General features: G+C 40.5%; 1 protein-coding gene across 7 annotated transcripts in view; it reads left to right on the top strand.

Annotated features, from left to right (window-relative positions):
* Positions 1 to 2,108: 2,108 nt before the first annotated feature.
* The window catches only part of PCDH17 (protocadherin 17), a 101,624-nt gene continuing 79,265 nt past the window's right edge, over positions 2,109 to 24,467 (top strand). For all 7 annotated transcript variants that reach the window (XR_008443235.1, XM_054013698.1, XM_054013691.1 and 4 more), the window contains exon 1: positions 2,109 to 7,107. Coding sequence is in view for 6 of the 7 variants with exons in the window: in XM_054013698.1 (XP_053869673.1) it covers positions 4,507 to 7,107 (2,601 nt within the window). In the remaining variant the exon portion in view is untranslated. The remainder of the gene's footprint in view (positions 7,108 to 24,467) is intronic.

Genomic DNA, 24,467 nt, shown 5'->3' with positions numbered 1-24,467 from the left:
TAGTACTGGCTCAGTACACTAGAGGGAGCTAGTACATAAATGCAATGAGACATTTTTTCATATTCAAAGAGCATTTATGTCACATATTTAGATATCCTACAGTATTTAATTTGGCAACAGTTGCCTAACTATATAATAATAACAACATAAGACCCAAGGATGGGTGATACAAACCTGCTGAGACAACGGAGTATCTTTGTATCGATGTTCCACTTTATAAAATGTGTTGTTGGTTCACATCTTATTTTGGTAAATAAAAACAGACTATTTGTAGCAGACAGCCACACACACTGAGCTTTCATCAGCCAGTCAGAATCCTCCTTTCAGAAAGCCCATTTTATAAATATACCATATATGTCTCTCTTTGGCACACAGACTATGTGTACATTTCAGTTTAGTGATTCCACCTGTAACGATAGATAGATAGATAGATAGATAGATAGATAGATAGATAGATAGATAGATAGATAGATAGATTTTTACACAGCATTAGTTTCATAATGGTTAGAAGCAGAATCATTCTGCATGGCAAACTATCCATTTTAAAGCTACAAAGGGGTTTTAGGATTGGGAAGTGCTCTAGCAAGAACACTGATTTGAATATATAAATGTAAAAGCTGTACTCTTAGTTGAATTATATTGATGGACATAACTAAAAAAAGCCTGACTGTAATTTTCATTGACTCAGGCAAAAAAAAAAAAAAAAATCCTCTCTCACCTGAATTTTTAACAAACTCCTCTAAAATAATTTCCAGAAGCATCTTGTAATTGCTCTAAATTTTATTTTCTTTACTTCCTAAATGATTCATGTTACTCACTTACACATTCATCATTCACAATTTATAAATGGCAACTTAACTTTAGTATTTATGAATTGAGATCAATACATTAGCAATCAAAACACCTTTCTATTTCAATACATCATGCTTCCCCCCTACTGCTCCCCCAACTTTCGCCCGGGATGTCTGAACAGCAGTCGAAGTTTATAGAGCTCTCCCAGTGGCTGCTTTATGAGAGAATATATGTGTAGAGACAGTAGTCCTAGTTTCGGTACTAAAACATTAATCCAGAAAAAGAAAGAGGTGAGAGAGCACTCCAGGTGCTTCTAAATATTGGTAATACTTGGATGCAAAAGAAGCTTCTTGTGGACCACAATCGTTTGCAGAAGTGCCGAAATTGCCTATTCCAGTTGTTTACCACCGGACCAGCTTCCATAGGTATCACACAGCATTCGGACAAATGTTTCTTTGTGCTTGATAAGATTTATATTTTGGTCATCTTGTGAAACCTGCTAACTGTGGTTAGGGTGGGGCCCAATTTCTAATGAAATGTTTAACGGACTTGAGGAGAGGGCGGAGATATTTGATTATCCCCCCTTGAGACACTTATTGATCAGTATGTGCTGGAAAAAATATAATATTCGGGGTATCTATCATGCATTACTATATTAGTGCGTTTGAAATAATTATTTATGGAGTGGCAACTCAAATATTTTTACCGAAGGTAGGGGAATTGGGTGAAGATCGCTGCCTACCCACCGGTATCATAGAAGATATATAGGACCGGCAGCTAGATCACACGGAGGCACACTCTCCTATTCCCACAGTGAAGCATTCTAACCGTACTCAGGGATTTACGTGGAGAACCTGTTGGGAATCTGGGATCTATGTCATGTATGCAAATTTTATCCCGTCATACGCCGTTACTACAGTTTGTTTAATGTCTGACATATGGGACGTATTGGTCCTAATTTTTCTCTATTTTCAGCGATCACCTAAGACTCCTTAATATTTCTACAAAAAGAAAATAAAAATAAAAATGCCAGAGAGACGCTGCAGTGTGTAGAAATGAGAGACTGCAATTTACAAGCAACAAGCCCTTCTCACATTGTTAGTCTCCAATCTAACTGATCTAATCAATGACACCAAAGCACTGGGGATTCTAGCACCGCCTCCCCAAGCCTTTCCACTGATTCTCATTGGAGGCCAGGTTCGGAGGCAGGTTCCTTTCCTCAGCACGGATTGGCTGGCAGGGAATCAGTATCAATGTTTAAGCAGCGGCGTGAGGTGAATAGAGTCAGTCGGCAAGAGGCACTGGGAGAGAGCGATGGGGCTGGGAACCCAGCAAATGCTGCAGTAAGGGAGGGGGAGCTATAAGAGACAGTGCTCCAACTGTTGAATTTTCGCAAATCTCCACTTACCTACGGACGGCTTATACTGTGGATCTGTTATCTCTGAAATCGACATCGCTTTTGCATGTGGTCTAGTTAACGCTGGCTAATGCCTGTTTGAAAGGTGCTACCCATCAATGAGACCGAGAGAAGAATTTTTAAAAATCCCTCTACAACAGACTGCAGAATTAACTATGTACAGTGGCTCCGGACTCAAATAAAGGAGGAAAAAACAACACAGAACTGAGACTTGGAACTAGAACTGTGAGCATTTCAATGGGAACCTGTGCTTTCCCCCCCCGTTAATGTGCAAGATCTCTGGGTGTTCACACATAACTCTGAGGAAAGGTGGCTAAAACACTCAGCAAAGCAGGAGACAGACGCGCCTCTGTGCCCGTGAGTGGATAACAGCCTTGTTTTCCTGATCCCCAGTCTCCCGGAGAAAGAGGTATAGTAAAAGTGCAGCTGGATCCGACACCCTCCTCTTTCTTCCCCTCTCTCTTTTTTTCCTCCAAAACATGAATCTGATTTTTCTGTCTACAGCGTGAGTCAGAAAAGCGTTAGGAAGAAGCTGCAACTAATGTCTGTGAAGGGAGGAACATGAGGCGATAGAGAATGTGATTTGTTCCGCTGGATCTGACTCATCCAGCAGATTGAAACACCTGCATTTCTGGATGTGTCAATCATTTCTTTTCGGCTGTTAAAAGTACCTGAAATAAAAATTAACCCCCTTCTCTCCCCCTCGATATATACCTATACATACTATCACTGGGGAGGTAAATCATCCCGGGTGAACGCATCTGGCATTGCAGCCGCTCTTTCCCCATACACCAAGATGCCCAGAAAGACTATTACAGCTTGAAAAGACTGCAAAATGCATCACACCAAACACTGAATTGTATTTGTTTTATTCTAAAAGAATTGTCGATCAAAATATTTGCCTCTTTTTATTCATCGCCAAGATTCCCCCTCCCCTAAATGAAGAGGACTAGGAGGCAGTGTCATTGGAAGGAGATGCTGAATAGAAAGAAAAGAGAGGCACTTGACAGCTCAGCCTTGTGAATGCAGAGACTGTTTCCCTTTTAGCGAGAGAGTGTGTGTGGTGGGTTGCTTTTTTCCCCCCCTCCCTCGCTCTCTCTCTCTTTTTTTTTAATCTGTGCGTCCAGCCATGGATTGCCTGTTGATTTCCTCTCGACTAGAAAGAAAAGCAAACTGGAATTAAACTGCATCGAGAAAAGTGCTGCTCCACAGACACACACACACACTCACAGTGTGTGAGAGAGGATGTGGTGGTGGCGGCGGCTACTGGCCTGTCTTAAAGAAACCCAAGTGTGCATTTGATTGAGCACAGCCTGTGATTTTTTTTTTAACACACATCTATCGCTAGTGATGACGAGCAGCTGGTGGGTTTCTTAATCCCCCACCCCACCCCCCAAAAAAGGAAGAGAGGGAGGCTGGTGGCGCGGGGAGAGAAAGGAAACTACAAATCCGGACACTAGTTTTCACACTGCAATTTCCCTCCCTCTTTTTGTTGTTCGGAAAGGAAAGAGTGAGCGTGGCGGAGCCGGCGAGGGGGAAATACCGATGGCAGCGAGATGCAGTTCGCCGCCGCAAGCAATGCAAGATTAGATCTCTAAATGCAGCAAAACACTCCCTGAAAACCAACAACCCCGCGGTGCAATCAGACATTTCACTGCCTCTCACTGCACACGGAGCGGGCTTCTACACAGGCGAGAGACTCTTTTTACCCCCCTCCCCCGCTGTCTCCCCCTCCTACCCACCCTCCACTCCATCAGTCGCATCACAAGCACTGAGTAGCAAATAAGCGTTTTCTGTTTACGGTCCTGCTTCCCAACAGCCAGCTCCCTTTTCTATATATTTTTTTAAATTCCTTGGACTGATCTGGAAAACCACCACCACCACCACCACCACCACCGATCATTTTTTATATTCTTTGTAAATCGGCGAATATTAAAGAAAAAAATTAAACAACCCATCCGTCTAAAGAAGAAGATATATTTTTATTCTCCTCCTCTTCCTCCAGCTGAAGTTGGACAGCCTAAGTAACTGTGCGGGGATTGTGTGGCCGCAGAAGCGCTGGATTTGAGGCGGCTTTTCTCTCGCTCTCTCGCCCCTCCCTGCGAGCTACATGCTCCATTTGCTGCCCCGCAACCTGTGTCTCTGCAGATGTTTTAGAGCAACAGGTTCAGCAACTTAAAACACAGGGGTAGGCAGCGGGAACAGAAGAAGGGAGAGGGAATAAGGCAGCGGAGGAGGAAGAGGGGGCAGGGGCCACCCTGGTGCTGCAGCAGCTGCCACCACCCCCTGGCTTGGGGATGTACCTTTCCATTTGTTGCTTTTTCTTCTGCTGGGCTCCTGCCCTGACTCTGAAGAACCTGAATTACTCGGTGCCGGAGGAGCAGGGGGCGGGCACGGTGATCGGGAACATCGGCAGGGATGCCCGGCTGCAAGCGGGGGCGGGCGGGCAGCCGCCGCCGGCGGAGCGGGGAGGCGGCCGGGGGACCAAATCGACTTTCCGGGTGCTGGAGAACTCGGCGCCGCACCTGCTGGACGTGGACGGCGAGAGCGGGCTGCTCTACACCAAGCAGCGCATCGACCGCGAGGCGCTGTGCCGGCGCAGCGCCAAGTGCCAGCTCTCGCTCGAGGTCTTCGCCAACGACCAGGAGATCTGCATGATCAAGGTGGAGATCCAGGACCTGAACGACAACGCGCCCGCCTTCCCCTCCGACCAGGTGGACATGGACATCTCGGAGAACGCGGCGCCGGGCACCCGCTTCCCCCTCACCAGCGCCCACGACCCGGACGCCGGCGACAACGGGCTGCGCACTTACCTGCTCACCCGCGACGACTACGGCCTCTTCTCGCTCGACGTCAAGTCGCGGGGCGACGGCACCAAGTTCCCGGAGCTGGTGATCCAGAAGCCGCTGGACCGCGAGGAGCAGAGCCACCACACGCTGGTGCTGACGGCGCTGGACGGCGGCGACCCGCCCCGCTCGGGCACGGTGCAGCTCAACGTGCGCCTCATCGACTCCAACGACAACAGCCCCGTCTTCGAGGCGGCCTCGTACGTGGTGGAGCTGCCGGAGAACGCGCCGCTGGGCACCGCCGTCATCGACCTCAACGCCACCGACGCGGACGAGGGCACCAACGGCGAGGTGCTGTACTCCTTCAGCGGCTACGCGCCCGAGCGCGTCCGCGACCTCTTCAGCATCGACCCGCAGAGCGGCCTCATCCGCGTCAAGAGCAACCTGGACTACGAGGAGAGCGGCCTCATCGAGATCGACGTGCAGGCCCGCGACCTGGGGCCCAACCCCATCCCCGCCCACTGCAAGGTGACCGTGCGCCTCATCGACCGCAACGACAACGCGCCCGCCATCGGCTTCGTCTCCGTCCGCCAGGGGGCGCTCAGCGAGGCCGCCCCGCCGGGCACCGTCATCGCCCTGGTGCGGGTCACCGACCGCGACTCCGGCAAGAACGGGCAGTTGCAGTGCCGGGTGCTGGGCGGCGGCGGGGCGGGCGCGGTGCCCTTCGCCCTGGAGGAGAACTACGACAACTTCTACACGGTGGTGACCGACCGGCCGCTGGACCGCGAGGCGCAGGACGAGTACAACGTGACCATCCTGGCCCGGGACGGGGGCAGCCCCCCGCTCAACTCCACCAAGTCCTTCTCCGTGCGGATCCTGGACGAGAACGACAACCCGCCCCGCTTCAGCAAGAGCCTCTACGTGCTGCAGGTGCCTGAGAACAACATCCCTGGCGAGTACCTAGGCTCCGTGCTGGCCCAGGACCCAGACCTGGGCCAGAATGGGACTGTGTCCTACTCCATCCTGCCCGGGCACGTGGGCGACGTCTCCATCTACACCTACGTCTCCGTCAACCCCACCAATGGCGCCATCTACGCCTTGCGGAGCTTCAACTATGAGCAAACCAAGCACTTTGAGTTCCGCGTGCTGGCCAAGGACTCGGGCTCACCCCACCGCGAGAGCAATGCCACTGTGCGTGTCACCGTGCTCGACGTCAACGACAACGCACCTCTCATTGTTCTGCCTGCCCTCATCAATGACACTGCGGAGCTCCAGGTGCCACGCAACGCTGGTGTGGGCTACCCCGTGGGCACCGTGCATGCCCTGGACAGTGATTTTGGGGAGAGCGGACGCCTCACGTACGAGATCGTCGAAGGCAATGAGGAGCACCTCTTTGAGATGGACCCCACCAGTGGCGAGATACGCACTTTGCACCCATACTGGGAAGAACTCAGTCCCGTGGCTGAATTGGTGGTCAAGGTCAGTGACCACGGCAAGCCCAGCCTCTCAGCCGTGGCCAAACTGATTGTCAGGGCCTTGGCAGGACCATTGCCCGAAGCCGGCGAGCCGCAGGTGAATGGTGAGCAGCATCGGCGACCACACTGGGACCTGTCACTGCCCTTGATTGTGACCTTGAGTACAGTCTCCATCATCCTACTAGCTGCCATGATCACCATTGCCGTGAAGTGCAAGCGGGAGAACAAGGAGATTCGCACCTACAATTGCCGCATCGCAGAGTACAGCCATCCCCAGCTGGGAGGAGGGGGCAGCAGCAGCGGGGGAGGAGGAGGAGGTGGCGGTGGCGGAGGCAAGGGCAAGAAGAAGAAGATCAGCAAGAATGACATAATGCTGGTGCCCAGTGAGGGCGAGGACAGCAGGGGCCCCCTCAATGTCATGAACGTAGTGAGCAGCCCATCCTTGGCCACCTCACCCATGTACTTTGACTACCAGACCCGTCTGCCCCTCAGCTCACCCAGGTCCGAGGTGATGTATCTGAAACCCGCCTCCAACAACCTGACTGTTCCCCAGGGACATGTGGGCTGCCACACCAGCTTCACAGGGCAAGGGACTAACGCCAGCGAGGCTCCCCCGAGCCGGATGTCCATTATTCAGGTAGGAGACTTTTAGAATAACCCGGACCTCACTTTAGACGCTGGTTTAAACGTTATGTTTTGTCTGCAGTGAAACCTGTTGTAAGGCACCAACAAAAATCAGTCACTTCAGGGAGGTGGACTTATTAAAGTAAAGGTATGCAGATCATACTTGAGGGATCTGATTCTGTTCTCATGCTGGTGTCACCAGTGTAAATCAAAAGTTATTCCACTAACATAAATGGAGTTACAACATTGTAAAGCTGGTATATGTGAGAACACTGTCAAGCCTAATATGTTTGGGATACTTTGGGGTATTGCCTAATAAAGGTGAGAGAGACCAGGTAGGTGAGATAATATCTTATTTTGGACCAGCTTTTGTGGGTGAAGAAGACAATCTTTCAAGCTACACAAAGCTCTTCTGCAATCTGGGAAAGGCAAACTCACCCACCTTGTCTCTCATAAATAATCTGGGACCAACATGGCTACAAAAACACTGCAAACAAGCAAAAGGTGGTCTCTTCCACAGGTTTCACTGTACTTTTGTTTGGGGCAGAGAGATGGGGATATTTGAAGAACTTATGTCTGCTTCTGTAACCAACAGGACATTGCAGAAACTGTACACACTAAGGACACACTCCTCCCCCCCCCCCAGGAAATCTATTGCAACAGTGTATATAGCCTTCCAATCCTGTATATAATATGAGCTATTTCCAAGATGTATGCTTTTAATTTTTTTAATTTCTTTTTTAGGACATATATACATATATTTTTTATCTTTGACACAGAACAGTATCATTTGGGGCCCCATTACTTCCTTTTCTTCCCTGAAAACAATAAAACTTTCAGCCTTGGAAAGTTTGCTTAGTTAACTAGATTAAAATGTATGTGATAGCTCCCCCCCCCCCCCCGCCGCCAAAGTTAACAAAACTCAAATCCTATTGTAAATCAACAGAATGACTAGTCAGATTTCCAGTAGCCTGAATCAATATTGACTATTGCTTTATAGTGAAAGACTTACATGCTCTGTTTTTGTTTTTGTTTTTGTAATCAAAGCTTATTTTTGAAAAATACAGTAGTGGGCCACATTCTGCCTTCAGTAACACTCATCACCCATTGACTTTCATGTATGTCAGTGATGGCAGAATTTGGGCCATTGGATTGAGTTTAATATTTAAGTAAAATAACAACTTAATACATAGTGTGTAGGATGAAGTTCAAACACAGAAGATATGTTCTGAAGCAGTGGGCTTATACCATTAAACAGAGGGCAGAATCTGGCCCTAACTGATCTAATTTAAAGTATTCCTTAGTTAGTGTGGCTTAATGTTCAAATGTTACAGGTATGCTCCAAAGCAATTTTTAGATTTTTCATTGAATGCAGGCTCTGGGTAATGACTATTAAATATATCTAAAGTGTCATATCTGTTTTGTCCTGTGGTTCTCCTAATATGCTGTTCTGAGTCATAGGGGAATGAGCTGAGTGTATCAAAAGTGACACAGACTCATTTTGTGTTGCCAGCTAATGAGAAAAAGTTGCACTGTAGACACTTGATGTATCAAAAGGAAATTCGTAATGCATTTGAGGCTTCATATGATGCAGTTTTGTGAACACCAAATTTACTTAGTTTCCAGTGGCATCTAATATTGTCAAGAGAGGTGGCCAATAATTGATCATCTATAGCTGTATATTTTAATAACTGCAGAAAAATGCCCTGTGTACAAGGTCACTGTGAACTATTTCTCAACCCACTATTGAGTTGTGTCACAGAAACAATTTAATTTTATACTTATCATGAATTTGTGTTGCTAGCAATTAGGTGGTTGAGCAATATTCAAAATCAGAACTTGATTTTAACAAAAAGTGACACTTAAGGAAGAATATTAGGTTAGGGCAATACCGAAAATAATTCAATTTATAATTCATGCTTTAAAAGACAAATAAATAACTTTCCATTACTCTTGTTTAAGTCATGTAATTTTTTTTACTATAAAATGAAGTTGTCAGAATACAAAAATACTTTTTTTTCCAAGTGACAAGTGTAATAGTTACTAAAACTTAGAAAATTATATTCTCTTGCAACCATGTAATGTCGATATAAAGCAATTAATATATGTATTGATACTACTAAATAGTAAAGATTCAACTGTAGTGTAAAATCTCAGTCGTAAATATTATTCCTTTTTTACAGTGTTCACTGTATCATATCAGTCATGATTTTTTTTTTTGAAATTTATATAAAACTGAAAGAGGAATTTCCTCCTTTAAAAAAAGGTGTGTTGTGGTTTCTGTGAAAGTTTTGCTGTGATGACTGTGAAAAAATTTAACCCTAAGTCCTGATAGCATCAACCTGTATACCTAATATTTAACTTTCTGTTTTCCTGAATATCTACACACACAGTGTTTTGGAGCAAGGTGGTGCAGCTAGTGAGTTAAGAAACACTCCTCTTTCATTTATGGAAAGCTGGATCAAATTTAGTTTAGGTCACAAGTGGACCTGAATTTAATAGTCACAACATAATCATAAAACAAATACGCAGTTTGACATAGTTGTTGGGGCTCTGTTCAGGATAGGTCCAAGTTTATAGTATCAGGATTTTGTATTAAGAGAACTATGTGGAAAAAATTGCATGTCTTCACCACAGGCTACATGAAATGAAATTTTATATTTTCTTGCCTTCTTTCTCTCCCCATCCCCAAATTAGATATTGTATATAAACTCTGCACTTAAAATCAGAAAGCACATGCTACTTTGAGTCTGATTCTGCACTTCATTGAAGCTCTCATTGGAGTCAGTGGGAGTTTTTCATGACCAAAGAGTGCAGGATCAGGCTCTCTATCTGGATCCTAATCCACTGGTAGAAAATCTACTTCTAGGAAAATAACCTATGTTGTTAGGAAGAAAAGAGGTAGCCAGTAAAAGGAAGAGCTAGTTACCAACCATCTGGGTTCTTGTCCACCTTCATTAACTAGTGAAAAATGCACAATTTGCTCATTGCTTTAAGTAGGTGAAAGCTAAGCTATTTTATAAGTATTTTCTCTAGTGAATATTCAGTGTAGTTTTTTAAATATATATGTATGGTGGAACCACATTAATCTCCTACTTTCTAATATACACAACAGAACAGCTCTCTTTCTCTTCCTGTTTCTCAGCAAGGATTTAATAGTAGAGTTCTCTAGTGAGGTTCTACTAAGATTTTGTATATTTACAGAATATACTACATTGCATTACACCACATTAACTAGTACACTACCAAAAATTTATAAATAATCAAATCAAGACTACAGTTGTCTAATCAATAAGGGCCAGATTTTCCCATTCTTACCTTTTTACTCTGAAGTTACTCCCAGACTAAATTCAATAGGTCAGATTGTGATATCCTTATCCATGTGCATAGCATCGTATCTCACCTATAGCCCATCTAAGTTAAGGGATACCTGGAAAAAGGTGCTACTTAGAATCTGGCCCAATGAGAATACTTGCCAAGTAAAGTAAGGCTCAGTATGAATGAGGTGGCATAATTTTCTTCCCAATTAAGTACATTTTGCAATGCATTAGCTTTATATTTTAACTGTCCATTTACTCACTAATTTGTGAGTAAATTTCAGTATTTGCAGGTTTATAAGTAACTAACGTGAATTAGTGGGTTTTGTACCATAATTATGAAAATCTTCAAATTTCCTGTATTATGTATGTGTAAAATGTTGGATGGATATTCAGCGTCACTGAGAACTCAGCACTCATCGATTTCTATGAGACTTGCAGGTGTTCAGCAACTCTTAAAATCAGGACATGTTTATTCAATAGATTAATCAGTTGATAGGATGACATATAAAGACTATAACTTTACTAGTCATACATAGTTAGGACACTTACTATGCACAAACACATCTTACTGTTATTTAACAATTCAACCAGCACATTGTATACATCCTCTAATAAAGAATAGTGGCTTTAAAGAATAATTTAGCATAAATATGTTTAGACATAAATGTACTGTTATGTGTTTATATACACAAACAAAATTTATTTACAAACCAAAATTTTAAATGGCTCACATAGAGGAGAAAAGGTATAAATTTCATGGCAAGATTAACTCAAACTTCCATCCAAGCCCTTAATCTTGTAACAAATGGGACTTTGCTCTGTAATCTACAAGTACATATTCAGCCCTATCAAAAACTTCTATAGTTAAGTGTGTAAGCAATTCATGCTAACAGGAAACAGGCAAATAGTTCTGCTGGCAAACAAGCCACAATTTCTTTTTCTTCAAGTTTCCAGTAGATGAAAGAGTTGATGGATAAAGGGAAACCAGCAGAAATAGGTTCTTTAAAGTGACATGACAGTAGTGTAGAAAACTATCTACATATGCAAGGAGTGTTGATGATCATAGAGAATATTTATTATTATACTTGTGATGCAGTGTGGAGAGATTTGTAAATATATCAACTGAGACAGAATGGGGAAACTTTCAGAGTAACAGCCGTGTTAGTCTGTATCCGTGTTCTTCTTTTTAATGGGGAAACTGTGGTCACAGATTTTATTGAATAGAAAAAAAAAAAAAGAGAAGAAGAAGAAGAAAAGAAAGAGACCATTTTACAAGGAACTATCAAGCTGGGAGTTACCACAGTTGCTTCACTAGGCAGTCCTGTAACATTTTAAGATAAAGTGCAGATCATTCTTAATACTTCCAGGCACCTGATGTTTACGATGTGTCAACAGATTACTGTTAAGTCCCAATGCAGCCTCATCACCAGGTGTCTAGTAGTATCTGAGAAGATATAGACTTCAAGGGGAAAAAAACCCCGTAAGCTGTATTCATGCTGTTATGTCTTCAAATATATTATTGTTTTCTTTTAGAAACTTCAGTGTGCAGTGTTGCAGAATGAAATGTGCTGACACTGCAATATCAGGAGAACTGAAATAATTAAAAAACATATTGCATTCATTCCCAGAATTCAGAACTCCAATCTCAAAAGACTCACATTACGTTTGGGTTTTATATCCTTTGCAAACAGAGAATATTCTTCTCCTGATGCAGAAGCTAATTTTTCCAATAGAGCTAGTGGTAGTTTAGGACATGTATTGGGAGGAGAATTTAGGAGAAGTCAGTGCAAGTTCTGCACAATTGCAGGCTTGCAGTTGGGACATTATATTTCCTAGGCATTTGGATTTACCAACAGTAAATGAAAAACTACCAGACTAATGTCTGATCTCATGTCAGAGCTATCTGTCTGAGAGGTATTATGATAGTTTTTATCATCTGTATGTTTAGATTAGATGTAATGCAAAATAGCCCTATTAAATGTTTGAGATGTGTAAATATATATTGCACTGGGTATAATTACATTGTACACATTTCTATAGCTTCTATGCCAGGGATCGGCAACCTCTGGCACGTGGCTCACCAGGGTAAGCACCCTGGTGGGCCGGGCCAGTTTGTTTACCTGCCCCGTCCGCAGGTTCAGTCGATCGCAGCTCCCACTGGCCGCGGTTCACCGCTCCAGGCCAATGGGGGCTCTGGGAAGCGACGCGGGCCAAGGGATGTGCTGGCCGCGGCTTCCCGCCACCCCATTGGCCTGGAGCGGCAAACCGCGGCCAGTAGGAGCCATGATCGGCCGAACCTGCGGACGTGGCAGGTAAACAAACTGGCCCGACCCGCCAGGGTGCTTACCCTGGTGAGCCGCATGCCAGAGGTTGCTGAACCCTGTTCTAGGCCTATTTTTCATTGTGTATTAGAGTCAATGCAAGTATTGCCAGCGTAAGACCTGCAGGATTGGATGTTTCCTTTATATTTTCACAACAGTAAATATTTCCTTTCTGCCCAACTGCTACTCTGTTTGAATATAAAACTGTTACATTAAACACACGTACTTTATGGCCTGATCTTGCAACCTTATCCCACAGTAGTATCTTCTGGGATTACTAATCTGGGTAATGGCTGCAGGATCAGGCTCCCCGTCTTTTGTACCATGACTATCATAGACCCTCTGGGCCTGATTCTGATCTTTCTTCCTCCTACAGTTTACAACAGTGTTATTCCATTGATTTCACTGTAGTTAAGCCTGATCTATGCAGGTGTAAGTGAGATCAATCTAAGGCCCTATATTCCAAAATGGTTTGTGGGGTTAAACATTACAGAGTTAAACAATACAAAATAGCAAAGGGAGAGATAAATTAAGAGTAAGGAGGAGAAAACACAGATATTGGGAGTAGGGAAAAAGAACAATGCCTCCAAAATAAAAATCCTCACTAACTAGGTGGTTAAGAAGATCAAGGGCTCTATATGACTTATTTTCTGTTAAAAGAGACATATAAGAGCTGAAAAAAGTTAGTGCAGTTAAAATCAGTGACTAAGGGACAGATCCTGCAATCCTTATTTGGGTAAAACTCCCATTGACTGTTATGTGCTACACAGTTGTTGAAGCTTTACTCATGTTGGTGACCACTTACATGAGTAGTCTCATTGATTTCAATGGAAGTACTCAGGTGTATAAGTGATTACCAGCATGAATAAGGTTTGTACAACTGAGCCCTTGAAGAGTTAACTTTTGGTTTAGCAATAATTTTGGCCCAGATTCTGCCACCCTGACATTAAGTACTGTCTTACTCTACAAATAATTCTATTGAATCCAGTCAAACTTCACAACAAGGGATCTAGTTCCCATTTTAGTCAATAATATAACTCCCATTGACTTCAGTGATGCAAGATCAAGCCTCCTACTAAGGCTTCTATGGAATGTGAGTAAGGGTGACAGAATCTGATCTTTATATTTAGAACTCAGCCATAAAAATCGTCTGTCATAGCAGATGTGGAAAGTTGTTCATATATATAATGGAAACAGCCTGTGCATGATGGTGCAGAATCTTTTTCTAATGAAGAATTGGGGAGATTTCAATCTTTTTTTTTTTTTTTATAATTTAAATGTCCAAATTTATGTTTGGAGTTTGAAATAATATAATAACATAATAATACATTAATTAATAATTATAGTGATATAAAGGTCAGAGATATCTAAGACTCCTTTGAACTATTCATAAAGAACATTTTTTGCTTTTATATTATCAAAACAAATATTTGTATTTGTTTAAAACCATGTATACAATATACTATTATTTTTAAAATGTGGCAAATATAGCTCTGTGGAAAATTGTCACTATGTAAATTTAAAGTATTTGCAGCTCTTACCTACAAATAATCAAGTATAGACCAAATCTTGCAGTTGCTACTCACGCAAAAAGTTAATGAAAATTAATGGAGTTTTACCTGATTAAGGATTGCAAAAGTGGACCCTAAATCAGTTCTTGAGGGTTTTTTTAATATGAAGAAGCTCCAGTTTCTCTTTACAGCCACTTTCTCTCCCTTCAGGCAGTATTACACAAATCCATGTCCGTGTATTTCACTTGTCAGAAGTCTTTAAAATAAACAAAAGAACACCTGTAGCAATGTTGCTATTTGGAGGTAACAAACTGTTCAAGTTTGAGGAGTGTCTGTCTATATTAGATGAAAGGAAAAAATATTGTGCAACAGTTAAGAATTTCCGTGCAAGGATCTTTAAACAATGATTTGTTGACCAGAGCAGAAACACAGCTCCTTTTTTATCTCTACTAGTAGAGAAGCAGTATTTTGGTGTCAGGAAGTCAGAAGAAAATACTTCAGACATATTTTTTTCCCCAGAAAGTAGCTTGAGGACTTTTATTTTCAGTCATATCAATGCTTACATTGTACAAACAGAAGTGGTAAAATTCATGATGAGAGGGTACCAAAAGGTAGGGAATGAATGAAATCTGCTTCTCATGGGAATGCAGATTCTTACATGGAGATGAAAATGCTCCGGGGAGAGCCTGGCAACATCTTTTTTTGGGAAAATATAATTTTTGAGAGTAAGGACCATTTTGTTTTTTAGTGGGGAAGAGGGAGAAACTAGTAGGTCAGGCTTTCTGATGGTTCTGAAATGATGGAACTCAATATTGCATGCATTCTGACAGTATTAAGCATTTTGTATACAATTTCCACTGTTAGGTACTACACTGAAGAGTAAGCAAATTTGTACATATACACCTGTTAATTAGGATATTAGGTATTGCTTTATATAACTTTCCCAACACTAATATATTTTATAGATAAATCCCAGAGGCTACAGCATACAGTTCACGCTTTATTAAGGTCACAACAGAAGCATCTATTTCTATTACTGAATTGCTTCATCCAGTTAGTGGGGCTACCTATGCAGAAGGACAATATAAAGATCAGTTCATTTCTCAGTTACTTTCAGGATGTCTTTTTTTTTTCAGCTCTAAAGATAATCAGTCCTATGCTGATGTAATGTCAATTTATTGCAGTAAAGGAGATGTCCTTTGATTACTTAAAATAAATTAGCTTTAATAAAAAAAGGCTTTAATGACATCAGTGTGCTGTGTGACTGAATGCTACAGTCTCCAATGCATGGGACAGCAGACTTCTAAGTGTAAAAAGAGAGACTTGTTAGAAAATATAAATGCAGAATTTCAGCTATGTGGATGGCACAACTTATCGATTCATTGTAAGTTCTTTCAGCGATAGACATGTGAAATTAGTTTCAGACAGTGTTTCAGACAATGTATTGATATATGTATGACACACTTACATTTGCTTGTTCTAGTCCTAGTGACACTATGATTACTGGTATTTGCAATCCTTGCCCTGGAACACTTCCAGACAGTTTTATTGTATTGAAATGACTCTTACAGTTCATTGAGCATCTAGCATAACACTGCTGAATATGATTGGCGCGTTTGCATATATTTATTCGAAAAAAATCAGGCAGTTAAACTGCATAATTATGGGAAAACGAATCATAACAATAAAAGACCATTTAAGTTAACAAGCTTTGTGATCAAAGGATAAATACAGGTTGGATAAATGAGACTCTAGATGTAACTAATCTACATAAATAGGCTTTGGTCTGATTAGGGGAAAGGAATACATTAAAATAATTTAAAGGTATTAAAAAGCATTTTGCTTCAGTAGCTTTATAACATCTAGTTTTATTTTATCTTATTTTTGTTATGTTTCTATTCAATAAAAATAGCTGTGTTCAGTGATAAACTACTTTTATGTGTTTTTTTATTTCTTGATTACCAATGCAAAGAAAATATAAAATAGCACAAGTAAACAAAAGTAACAAATCATAAATTTCCATTTTATTTTGAACACATTGTGTGTCAAAAACCTGAAGCATTTTTAAAAACTTGCAATGTTTTTGATTGATTTTTAATTAAAGAAAAACATTAAAGGGAACATTTAAAGGAGTATTTCTTGTTTACTGTCTTTATCAGTGAAGAGCAGCCTTTGTAGTATTTGAAAGCTGGTGCATTAAAAATCAATTTCAAGTCTTCAAAGCTATAAACTCTTCCTTGCTTTGTAGATATATACTGTTTTTAAAACCATTCAGAGTACACCTGACAATTGAATTAAAAACAAAAGGTAAATAATAGCGTCATCAAAATTTTGAAGGATTTTAATGTATTTTTAATAATTGCTAAGGGATCTTTATATATAACTGACGTGAATCACAATTTGTAGTTTTTAAATGAATAATTTGTTCCTAAAGACAATAATACTTAGTCTTTTATTTATACATTTTGTTTTCAACTTTCATTCGTGGTGTTTTTTGTATTTTAATGAACATCATGACTCAAACACAGAGAATGTCAGTCAATATCTTTACTTACTATATTTCTGCCTGGATCATTACTGATTGCTAAGCAACCACTTATGGGTAGAATTGTTGTGGCTACAATTCAATAAAAACTGAGCAAGAGTACACAAAATTGCATTAGGAACTGTCATAACTGCTAGAAGTTTAATTGTATAAAACTGCAAAGGTCATTTAATTTGGAAGAGAGTTGCCATAAAACTCTAAAACACAAAGATTGTTAACTTAAATGGTCTTTTATAGCTTTCTTACTGCACCCTAAATTCAACACTTGGATCCTACTTGCACAACGTTATCAGAGTTTTTTCCTTAATTTAGTGGATCAGGATCATGCCCTTAATCTGTTTATGATTAACTCTAAGACCTGTGAAAATCAACCTCCTTAGATATAACAACTCCTTAGATAGAACAACTGCACTGGTATTACAGGTCAAAAGGCCTGATTCTGCAAATACTTATTCAGCAAAGTGTTTTAACTTATGAGAATAGATCAGTGGTAGGCAATCTGCGGCCCGCTGGCCACACACAGCCTGTCAGGGAATCTCTGTGGCCTGCGCCACTTCCCGCAGCTCCCATTGGCCGAAACGGCGAACCACGGCCACTGGGAGCTGCGGGAGGCCGTGCAAATGTAAACAAACTGTCTGGCGGCTCACCAGCGGATTACCCAGATGGGCTGCATGCGGCCTGCGGGCCAGTTGCCCACCACTGGAATAGATCAATTGAATTAAATGGGATCACTTGTGAGTGAAATTGCTCATGTGTAAATATATGTAGAATTGGGCCCAGAATTTGTGATTCTTTATTATCAGCATCCCTCCCTGTGGCATCTCCCAAAATTGAATCCAAGCTGCAAAAACTGATCATGTAACTTTCCCTCAAACTGTATTCTGTAATACTCTACTGAGATAATCCTGATGACTGAATATTTGATAGTTTTTGCTGTTTTGCATACACTTGTGTAATTTGATATGCAGATTTGAAGATCATAAAAACAATCTTGCTTTGATGATCATGAGCAAGATTATCCAGCCACAGCTGTAAAGTACCCAGTGTGTTCTTTACTGATCTCATCATCATTTCACTGGATCAGATGACAATAAGAATATAGTGGAATTTAGAGTGCTTGGGAAATAGTGGGTTTAAAAGCTTTAAAAATGGCAATCAAGAAAACCCTAGAAACTGTTTCAATATCTAGGCCACACTTCAAACAAAATAAGTGTGTGTGTGTGTGGGGGGGGTGGGGAAGAGGATGCAATGTGTTTCAAAAAGAGATATCTACAGGTTGAATGGAAAAGAATGTGAGTTAACAATGCACCTTTAATGGCTTTTTTGTACGTATTACATGACCTGTAAAGAACAGTTAAGCAGTCCTGGAGAAGATGTTGTCAGTCTGTACCCTCTTGCAACAAATGAGAAAGCATCAGGTTTAGAGGCAGATTCTGTTGTCATGTTTTCCTGTGGCAAAAGTGTAATGAAGGAACAGCCTCCCTTTCTACTGCATAGTTGCAGTTAAACATCCTGCTTAAAACTGTGTATTCAACTATCAACCTTCAATATTGAGAATAATGATGAAGAGGCGGTATAAATCATGTGGAATGTGAAATAATCAGCACTCAATCAGTTTTATTAACAGCATTAGGTATTAAAAACACACGGTAATTTGCATCCCCGTAGCTTCAAGGTAAGGAAAAAATCAGTCAACTATGTAGGCAGTGGGTAGAAAAGGGGGAAAACAAAATGTTTTATGATGTTTCTTTTGAAGTATAGTCCTTTCTTTATGTAAGTCCATAAATGTATTCTATCTGTTTAAGCCACCTGTAACTCCTTTTCAGGCCTAGCAGAATAGAATATTGAATAGTGATAAAATTAACTGGATGGATTTGTTTATTATTTATGACCACCATTATATATGAAGTCTCTTCAACAGTATACATCTCATTAACACAGTAATGTGATTGTCATGAAATAAAGATTTCTTCAGAAGTAAAGTAAGCAATTTTAAATGCCTGTGTGTTTCTGCTTCCAGAATCTTGGATAGAACTTTTAAGCTCCGCTCATTTAAATATTATACACCAACATCTTCCCTGCATCCCCTGCACTTTGATTTTTGGCAGAACAATCCTAATAATTAGTGGCTAGCTTTCCAGATCTTGACCTGCTCTGTAAGACTACTGTTTATCCTTGAATGAAGTTAAAACAAGAGAAAACTGCTACGGTTAAACAAATGCAGGCTGCAGGAATTTTGGCTGGTATTGGCAAATATCTATTATGGATTGCTTGCAGTTGAGTTAGTCTTGCTGATACCAATACATGAAGAAATGGGTACCCATGCTGAGTAGCAAGAGGAGGAGAGAATACATTTAAAGGAGACTTTTTGTTCTGATTTAAATTTTGAGCAATAGGTTTTCTACAGTATTTTATAATCAAGACAATTACATAGTAATTTGGGTTAGAATACATGCCCAGTTCCCTATCTCAAAACCCAATTTGTTACCACCTGTGGCTATTTCTATTAAAAAAAGAAACATAATTGCTATGAGTCTCAGCAGTCTAAAAGTAAATTTTTGCAATTACAATACCTCCCTTGGGCAGATATGTGAAAATGGCAGATTAATTCCTGCCAGGGTCTATCTGTTCCTTGTGAATTTTTAGGGTTGCTAGTGGTTTGGTATAGTCTGCTTATTACACTGGTACTGTTTGTAATGTTGTGGATAAAGTTAAGTCAGCACTTCCGTTATAAATCTCTAGAAATAAGGCTCTATAGCACTGCCATAAAAATTCTCTCCAAATTGAAACTTGACATATAGGGTCTCAGGCAAGGAGTGAGAACCCAATTCTGCTTGCATGGGAAACTGATAGGAGTTTTGCCAGTAGAGTTTACTTCAATAGAAAGAGGATTGGTATATATGTTATTATTTTATCCCTGACCAGATTTAAAAAAAAAAAAAAAAAGTTTAGTTTTACTACAATAGCTGGATCGTTCTTAGAGTCACATAGTAACATTGATGGAATAGTGTGTGAACTGAAGGGCCACATATTGCCTTTACGATTTTTTGTTTTGTCCACAATGGCACACGGACTAACATGTTTCTTTAGAGTGTAATGTCTGTGGGCCATCAGGACCAGATCCTGAAACATCCACCTGAGTTACTCAAGGGGGGTAGTCTTATTCAAGTCCTAATTAACTTTACTTGCCTGAGTAAAGTTACTTGTGTGCATAGGTATTTTCAAGATTGGGTGCTTAGGCTCATAGCCTGTAAACAGCTTTGCGCAGATGACCTCTTGCCTCCAAACGGAGCCCTTGTTGAAGTCAGTGTGGCTGCACATGGGCTCATGAGTCCACCTGCAGGGAGTAGCATTAGCCTGTGTTAGAGATTAGTGTCTTATGAGTGTGCAAAGAGAGCAATTTAAGGAACCTTAATGTGTCCATTTTCTTTACATTCATGTGTTGTTTGTGTGTGTGTGTAATTTTATTTTTTATTGCTGTTGTGATTTGGGATTTTTTTTTAAAGTCAGAAGAATTGTTTGTTTCAGCTCTCAACTGGTTTTATGGCATTTTTCTGACTTGGGCATTGTCACAAACACAGAATGACTTCCTTAGAGCCTTTACAGCCCATTAATTGAAAATCCATGGGGAAAAAATAGGTTTATACATCACACCACAATATCAATTGATTTATTTATTCTTGATTAAAGCATCCATATGATGTCTCTGAGTGCCTTGCCATGTAAATAAGATTATAAAATCAAATCACCAATTCAGTCAACTCACGCTCCTACCAAGCAGCTGCTTATAATCAAATATTAACAATCACATATATTGGCCTATACATCAGTCTCCCATCCTCAGGTGAAACAAATGCGTCCAGCAGCTCTGCCCTGAAAATTGACAAAAATCCATGCTAGTTTGGAATGAGGCAGGAGGGAATTCCAGAATCCCAGGCTCCTTACAGAGAATACCTTTCCAGCTGTCCTCTCTCTACTTTACCAAGTGGCTCTAGCTTCCAAGTCTCCACAACTGTGGCAGTGTATCACAGGGAGAGAGGCAGTCTGAGGTGGGCTGATCCCAAACTATTTAGGGTTTTACAGGTCCAGTCCATCACCTTAAAACCTATGGAAGCTCACAGAAAACCAGTGCAGGTTCCAGAACATAGGTGTAATGTGATGTCTTATGTATAAATACACCACTTATCAAGCTAGCTGCTGCCTTTGGTGCTAGTTCCAGTTTCATATATAGCTCCATGTAGAATGCACTGCAATAGGTTAACCTTGAAGTGATAAAGGCATGTATCATGGAGGAAAGATCTGCATCCAGAAATTAAGGCCATACCTTTCTGGGAAGGCATAGATGGTGAAATGCCTTCTTTACCACCACTATTATATTAATGGTAAATTGGACCCAAACCTTGTATTTTACAAAGTGCTTATGTGAAGATACATGACTGTAATGGTTCTAACATTTATTTAAGGACATAACCTCTTGTTAAGTTTGTGCAGGCCTAAATTATTTATCTTATGTCATAGATGATAAAGCAACATCACAAAATTTTACAACTGCAGATGTATGTCACACAGGCATGTGATCCCATCAGATTCGATAATTTGGTGTTCCTTCATTATGGGTTCAGTTTTCAGTTCTGCAGATGTTTCCATATACAGAGGCTGTGACTCTAACTAGTGCTAGTTTATGGTAATTATATCTATGTGAGAATAGACCATCATATCCATGAACCAAAGAACATGAATAACAACTTTAAAATGTTGAAATAAATAGTTACATGAACCTAAATAAATAGTAACCCAGACAGAAGTAAATAATGTAGATCTCATGGCCTTCAGTGAAGAATTACGTAAAATTAAAGGCTTAATTTTTGACTGGCTCTGAGAAAATCTTCAGGGGAGGAAAATCTTCTGAAAGCTCCTTTACAACTCCTAAAGTACCAAAAGCAGGTGAAGGGCACCAATTTAAAGAAAAGGGCAACTGAAAGAACTGTGGGAAAATGCAGATCTGCCTCTGTATATTTCGTAAGTATCGCACTGACAGGCAGGTCCAATGCCCTGCTCATTTGTGTCCTCTGCCCCTAGCAGGATCGCTCTAAAACTATACTATATCATAGATTTCCCCGGGAGACAAAAGCATGGAGTCAGAGTACTAACACCTGTGCAGATTTACATTTGGAAATCTGCTGGGTGTGGAGTAGAACATGTCATATACAGGGTCTGCTCTCTTGGTGATTCGCCATTCCTTATCATCACCCTCAAAAACCCACTGAACCCTAACCATGTGTCTGTGTAGAAGGGCATCTGCAAGTGTGTATGGGGAGGTGGAACATACTGTACAGGAGTTCCTTTACCCATCATTTCACTTGTTAAGAGCCCATTGCAATCTTTCTCCTGCACCTTTGCAGCTTTCTGCAGCATTCAGTGTATATGTATGTGGGGATATAAACCCCCATGTAAGTACTCAGTTCTGCTCTGGCTGAAGTAAAGGGCTGATCCAAAGCATATTGAAGATAGTGGGAAAAAAAACAGTTTATTTCAGTGGGCTTTGCATAAGGCCTGGTGTGAGTTTTGCCATTGTCTTTAGAGGGAGAGGGAGCAGCCCCAGACTATGTAAACAGTATATTAAGGTGTTGATTCAATCTAAATAAAGCTAAGACATTCAAAACAGAATGTCTCTGTTTTCCTCCTATCAGTATACTGTGAGTTCAGGATAGTATACCAATAAAAGGACACATTTTCATCTACCTCCCTACCATATACCGTTGCTTTTATAGAAAAATGTTTCAGTACTCTTAGAAAAAGGAAAACAATAGTAGTAAGAATAGGACAAATCCTGAAGTATTTACTTGCTTGAGTGGAAGTTTGAGTAAGAACTTTGGGATTTCATTCAAAATTAAAAATAAAATGCCCCCAGATCAGCATTCATGAGCATTGTAAAACCAGTGTGCATGATAGAAAAATATACGAAGATAAAGAGATTGTTTTCATACTTCCAAGGGAGAGTTGCAAACAGAGGGAGAGGAAGGAGAATATTTTTTTTAAATTATGCAAACATACTTGGACTGTCTCCTTAACTTTTAATATCCTTGCTTTTGTCAGCTTGTATGTAATTTTAATTGGTTTAACTTTCAGTGTTAACATTTAATAAGTAAATCAGGATGACATTGGTATCAAAGTTGATATCAAAGATGTATTATCTCTTTTTGCTTGTGATTCACAAGTCCTATAGCAAGCTGATACAGTGATAAGGTGGTGGAGATATCATCTAGTCATTTAATTGTAGTTGAGTCAGTTAATTGTAGTAAACATAACATCTTGTTCGGAATGCTAAGGTAGATTCAACATGGTGAGAACCATAGATAAAAGATGCATTAAAGCATTTCAAATTCAATCATTAGGTTTCATTGCACCCATCTGCTACCAGAAAATATAATTGGAAACTTGATTCATTGACCTTTAACTGTCATTTTGGACTATGGTTTTTAAACCCATATTTTCAAGTCAGAGTTAATTTGATAAGAGCAATGCCCACTACATTTTAATGCAATTATTTTTTGTGCAATTTTAACAAAAAAAATATAATCAGGTTTTAATGGTCTGTTGTATATTCTGCTAATCCAGTCAAAGTAGTTATTTAAAACTTTATGTGGTTAAAAGCAACTAATGTTCAACTTCATTAAGGCCTCTGTTAAATAGGAGGCTTGCTGAACTTTTTACTGTTATTTTATGCACGAACTACTACCTCTTATTAATTATTTCCAGGGGTCCATGTTACACTAAAATTATACTTACAAGCTCCAATCACACCAAGATTATACAGCATGACACAGAGGCTAAATAAGCACTGAAATTACATAGCGCTTCAGGTATTCATTTCTAAAGCATGCTTAGTTTCATAGCCTTTCTTGTATTTTTCCTTGCACAGATGCTGTCTCATACAGGGGGGATAGTACACACATATCCCCTAGCACTTCTCCTACATGTGTGGCACACAGGTAGAGTGTCTTGTAAAATTACAGGATTACTTAGAACAAGCAGGAAATGTGTTGTGATAAGTGAGCATGATTTAATGTCCTCTCAGTGATGGTATGCTGTTCTGTTGTCTGAGGTTCATGTGATGGAAAATAATGATTAGACAGGTGTTTCTTCAGCTTGTGGGATCAAATTCCTGAAATATTTTATATAGTGTAGAGACAGATGTACACAACATAACCTTATAATCCCATTTCACAGCTTTTCCAAATACTGGAGAGCTCGATAAATAGAAAGCCGATTATATTGGTAGCATAACTCCATTAATAGGATTCAGATCTACATTATTGACAAGTCAGTGCTGTTAATATGATCCAGTATATTAACTTGACAGGAAAAACTAGAACGATAGGATGCATCTGCAGCCTAATTGACAGGGAAGCTCTTTCAAAAGGTTCTTAATGTGGTTTTTATTGACAGTGTGGCTCTAGTAAGTACATATCATTGGTCAACAGTGAAAATATATTGGATACAACTATACTAGTAGGCTAGAGTGTAGTAGTTACTGTTCTGGTTTCCCATACTGCCATCTTAACTTTGATATAAGTCATATCAAGTCCCCTCATAAGAACTTCACAAATATCTCTTAAAGCGTCAGTCTCAGCTGCAATGCTCACAGGCATTTGACATGTTGTGAATTATTTTAA

The sequence above is a fragment of the Malaclemys terrapin genome, chromosome 1 (assembly GCF_027887155.1).
Source record: "Malaclemys terrapin pileata isolate rMalTer1 chromosome 1, rMalTer1.hap1, whole genome shotgun sequence".
In the NCBI taxonomy this organism is placed as follows: domain Eukaryota; kingdom Metazoa; phylum Chordata; order Testudines; family Emydidae; genus Malaclemys; species Malaclemys terrapin.
The sequence above is the reverse complement of the archived record's forward strand: the minus strand, read 5'-3'. Positions and strand labels throughout refer to the sequence as shown.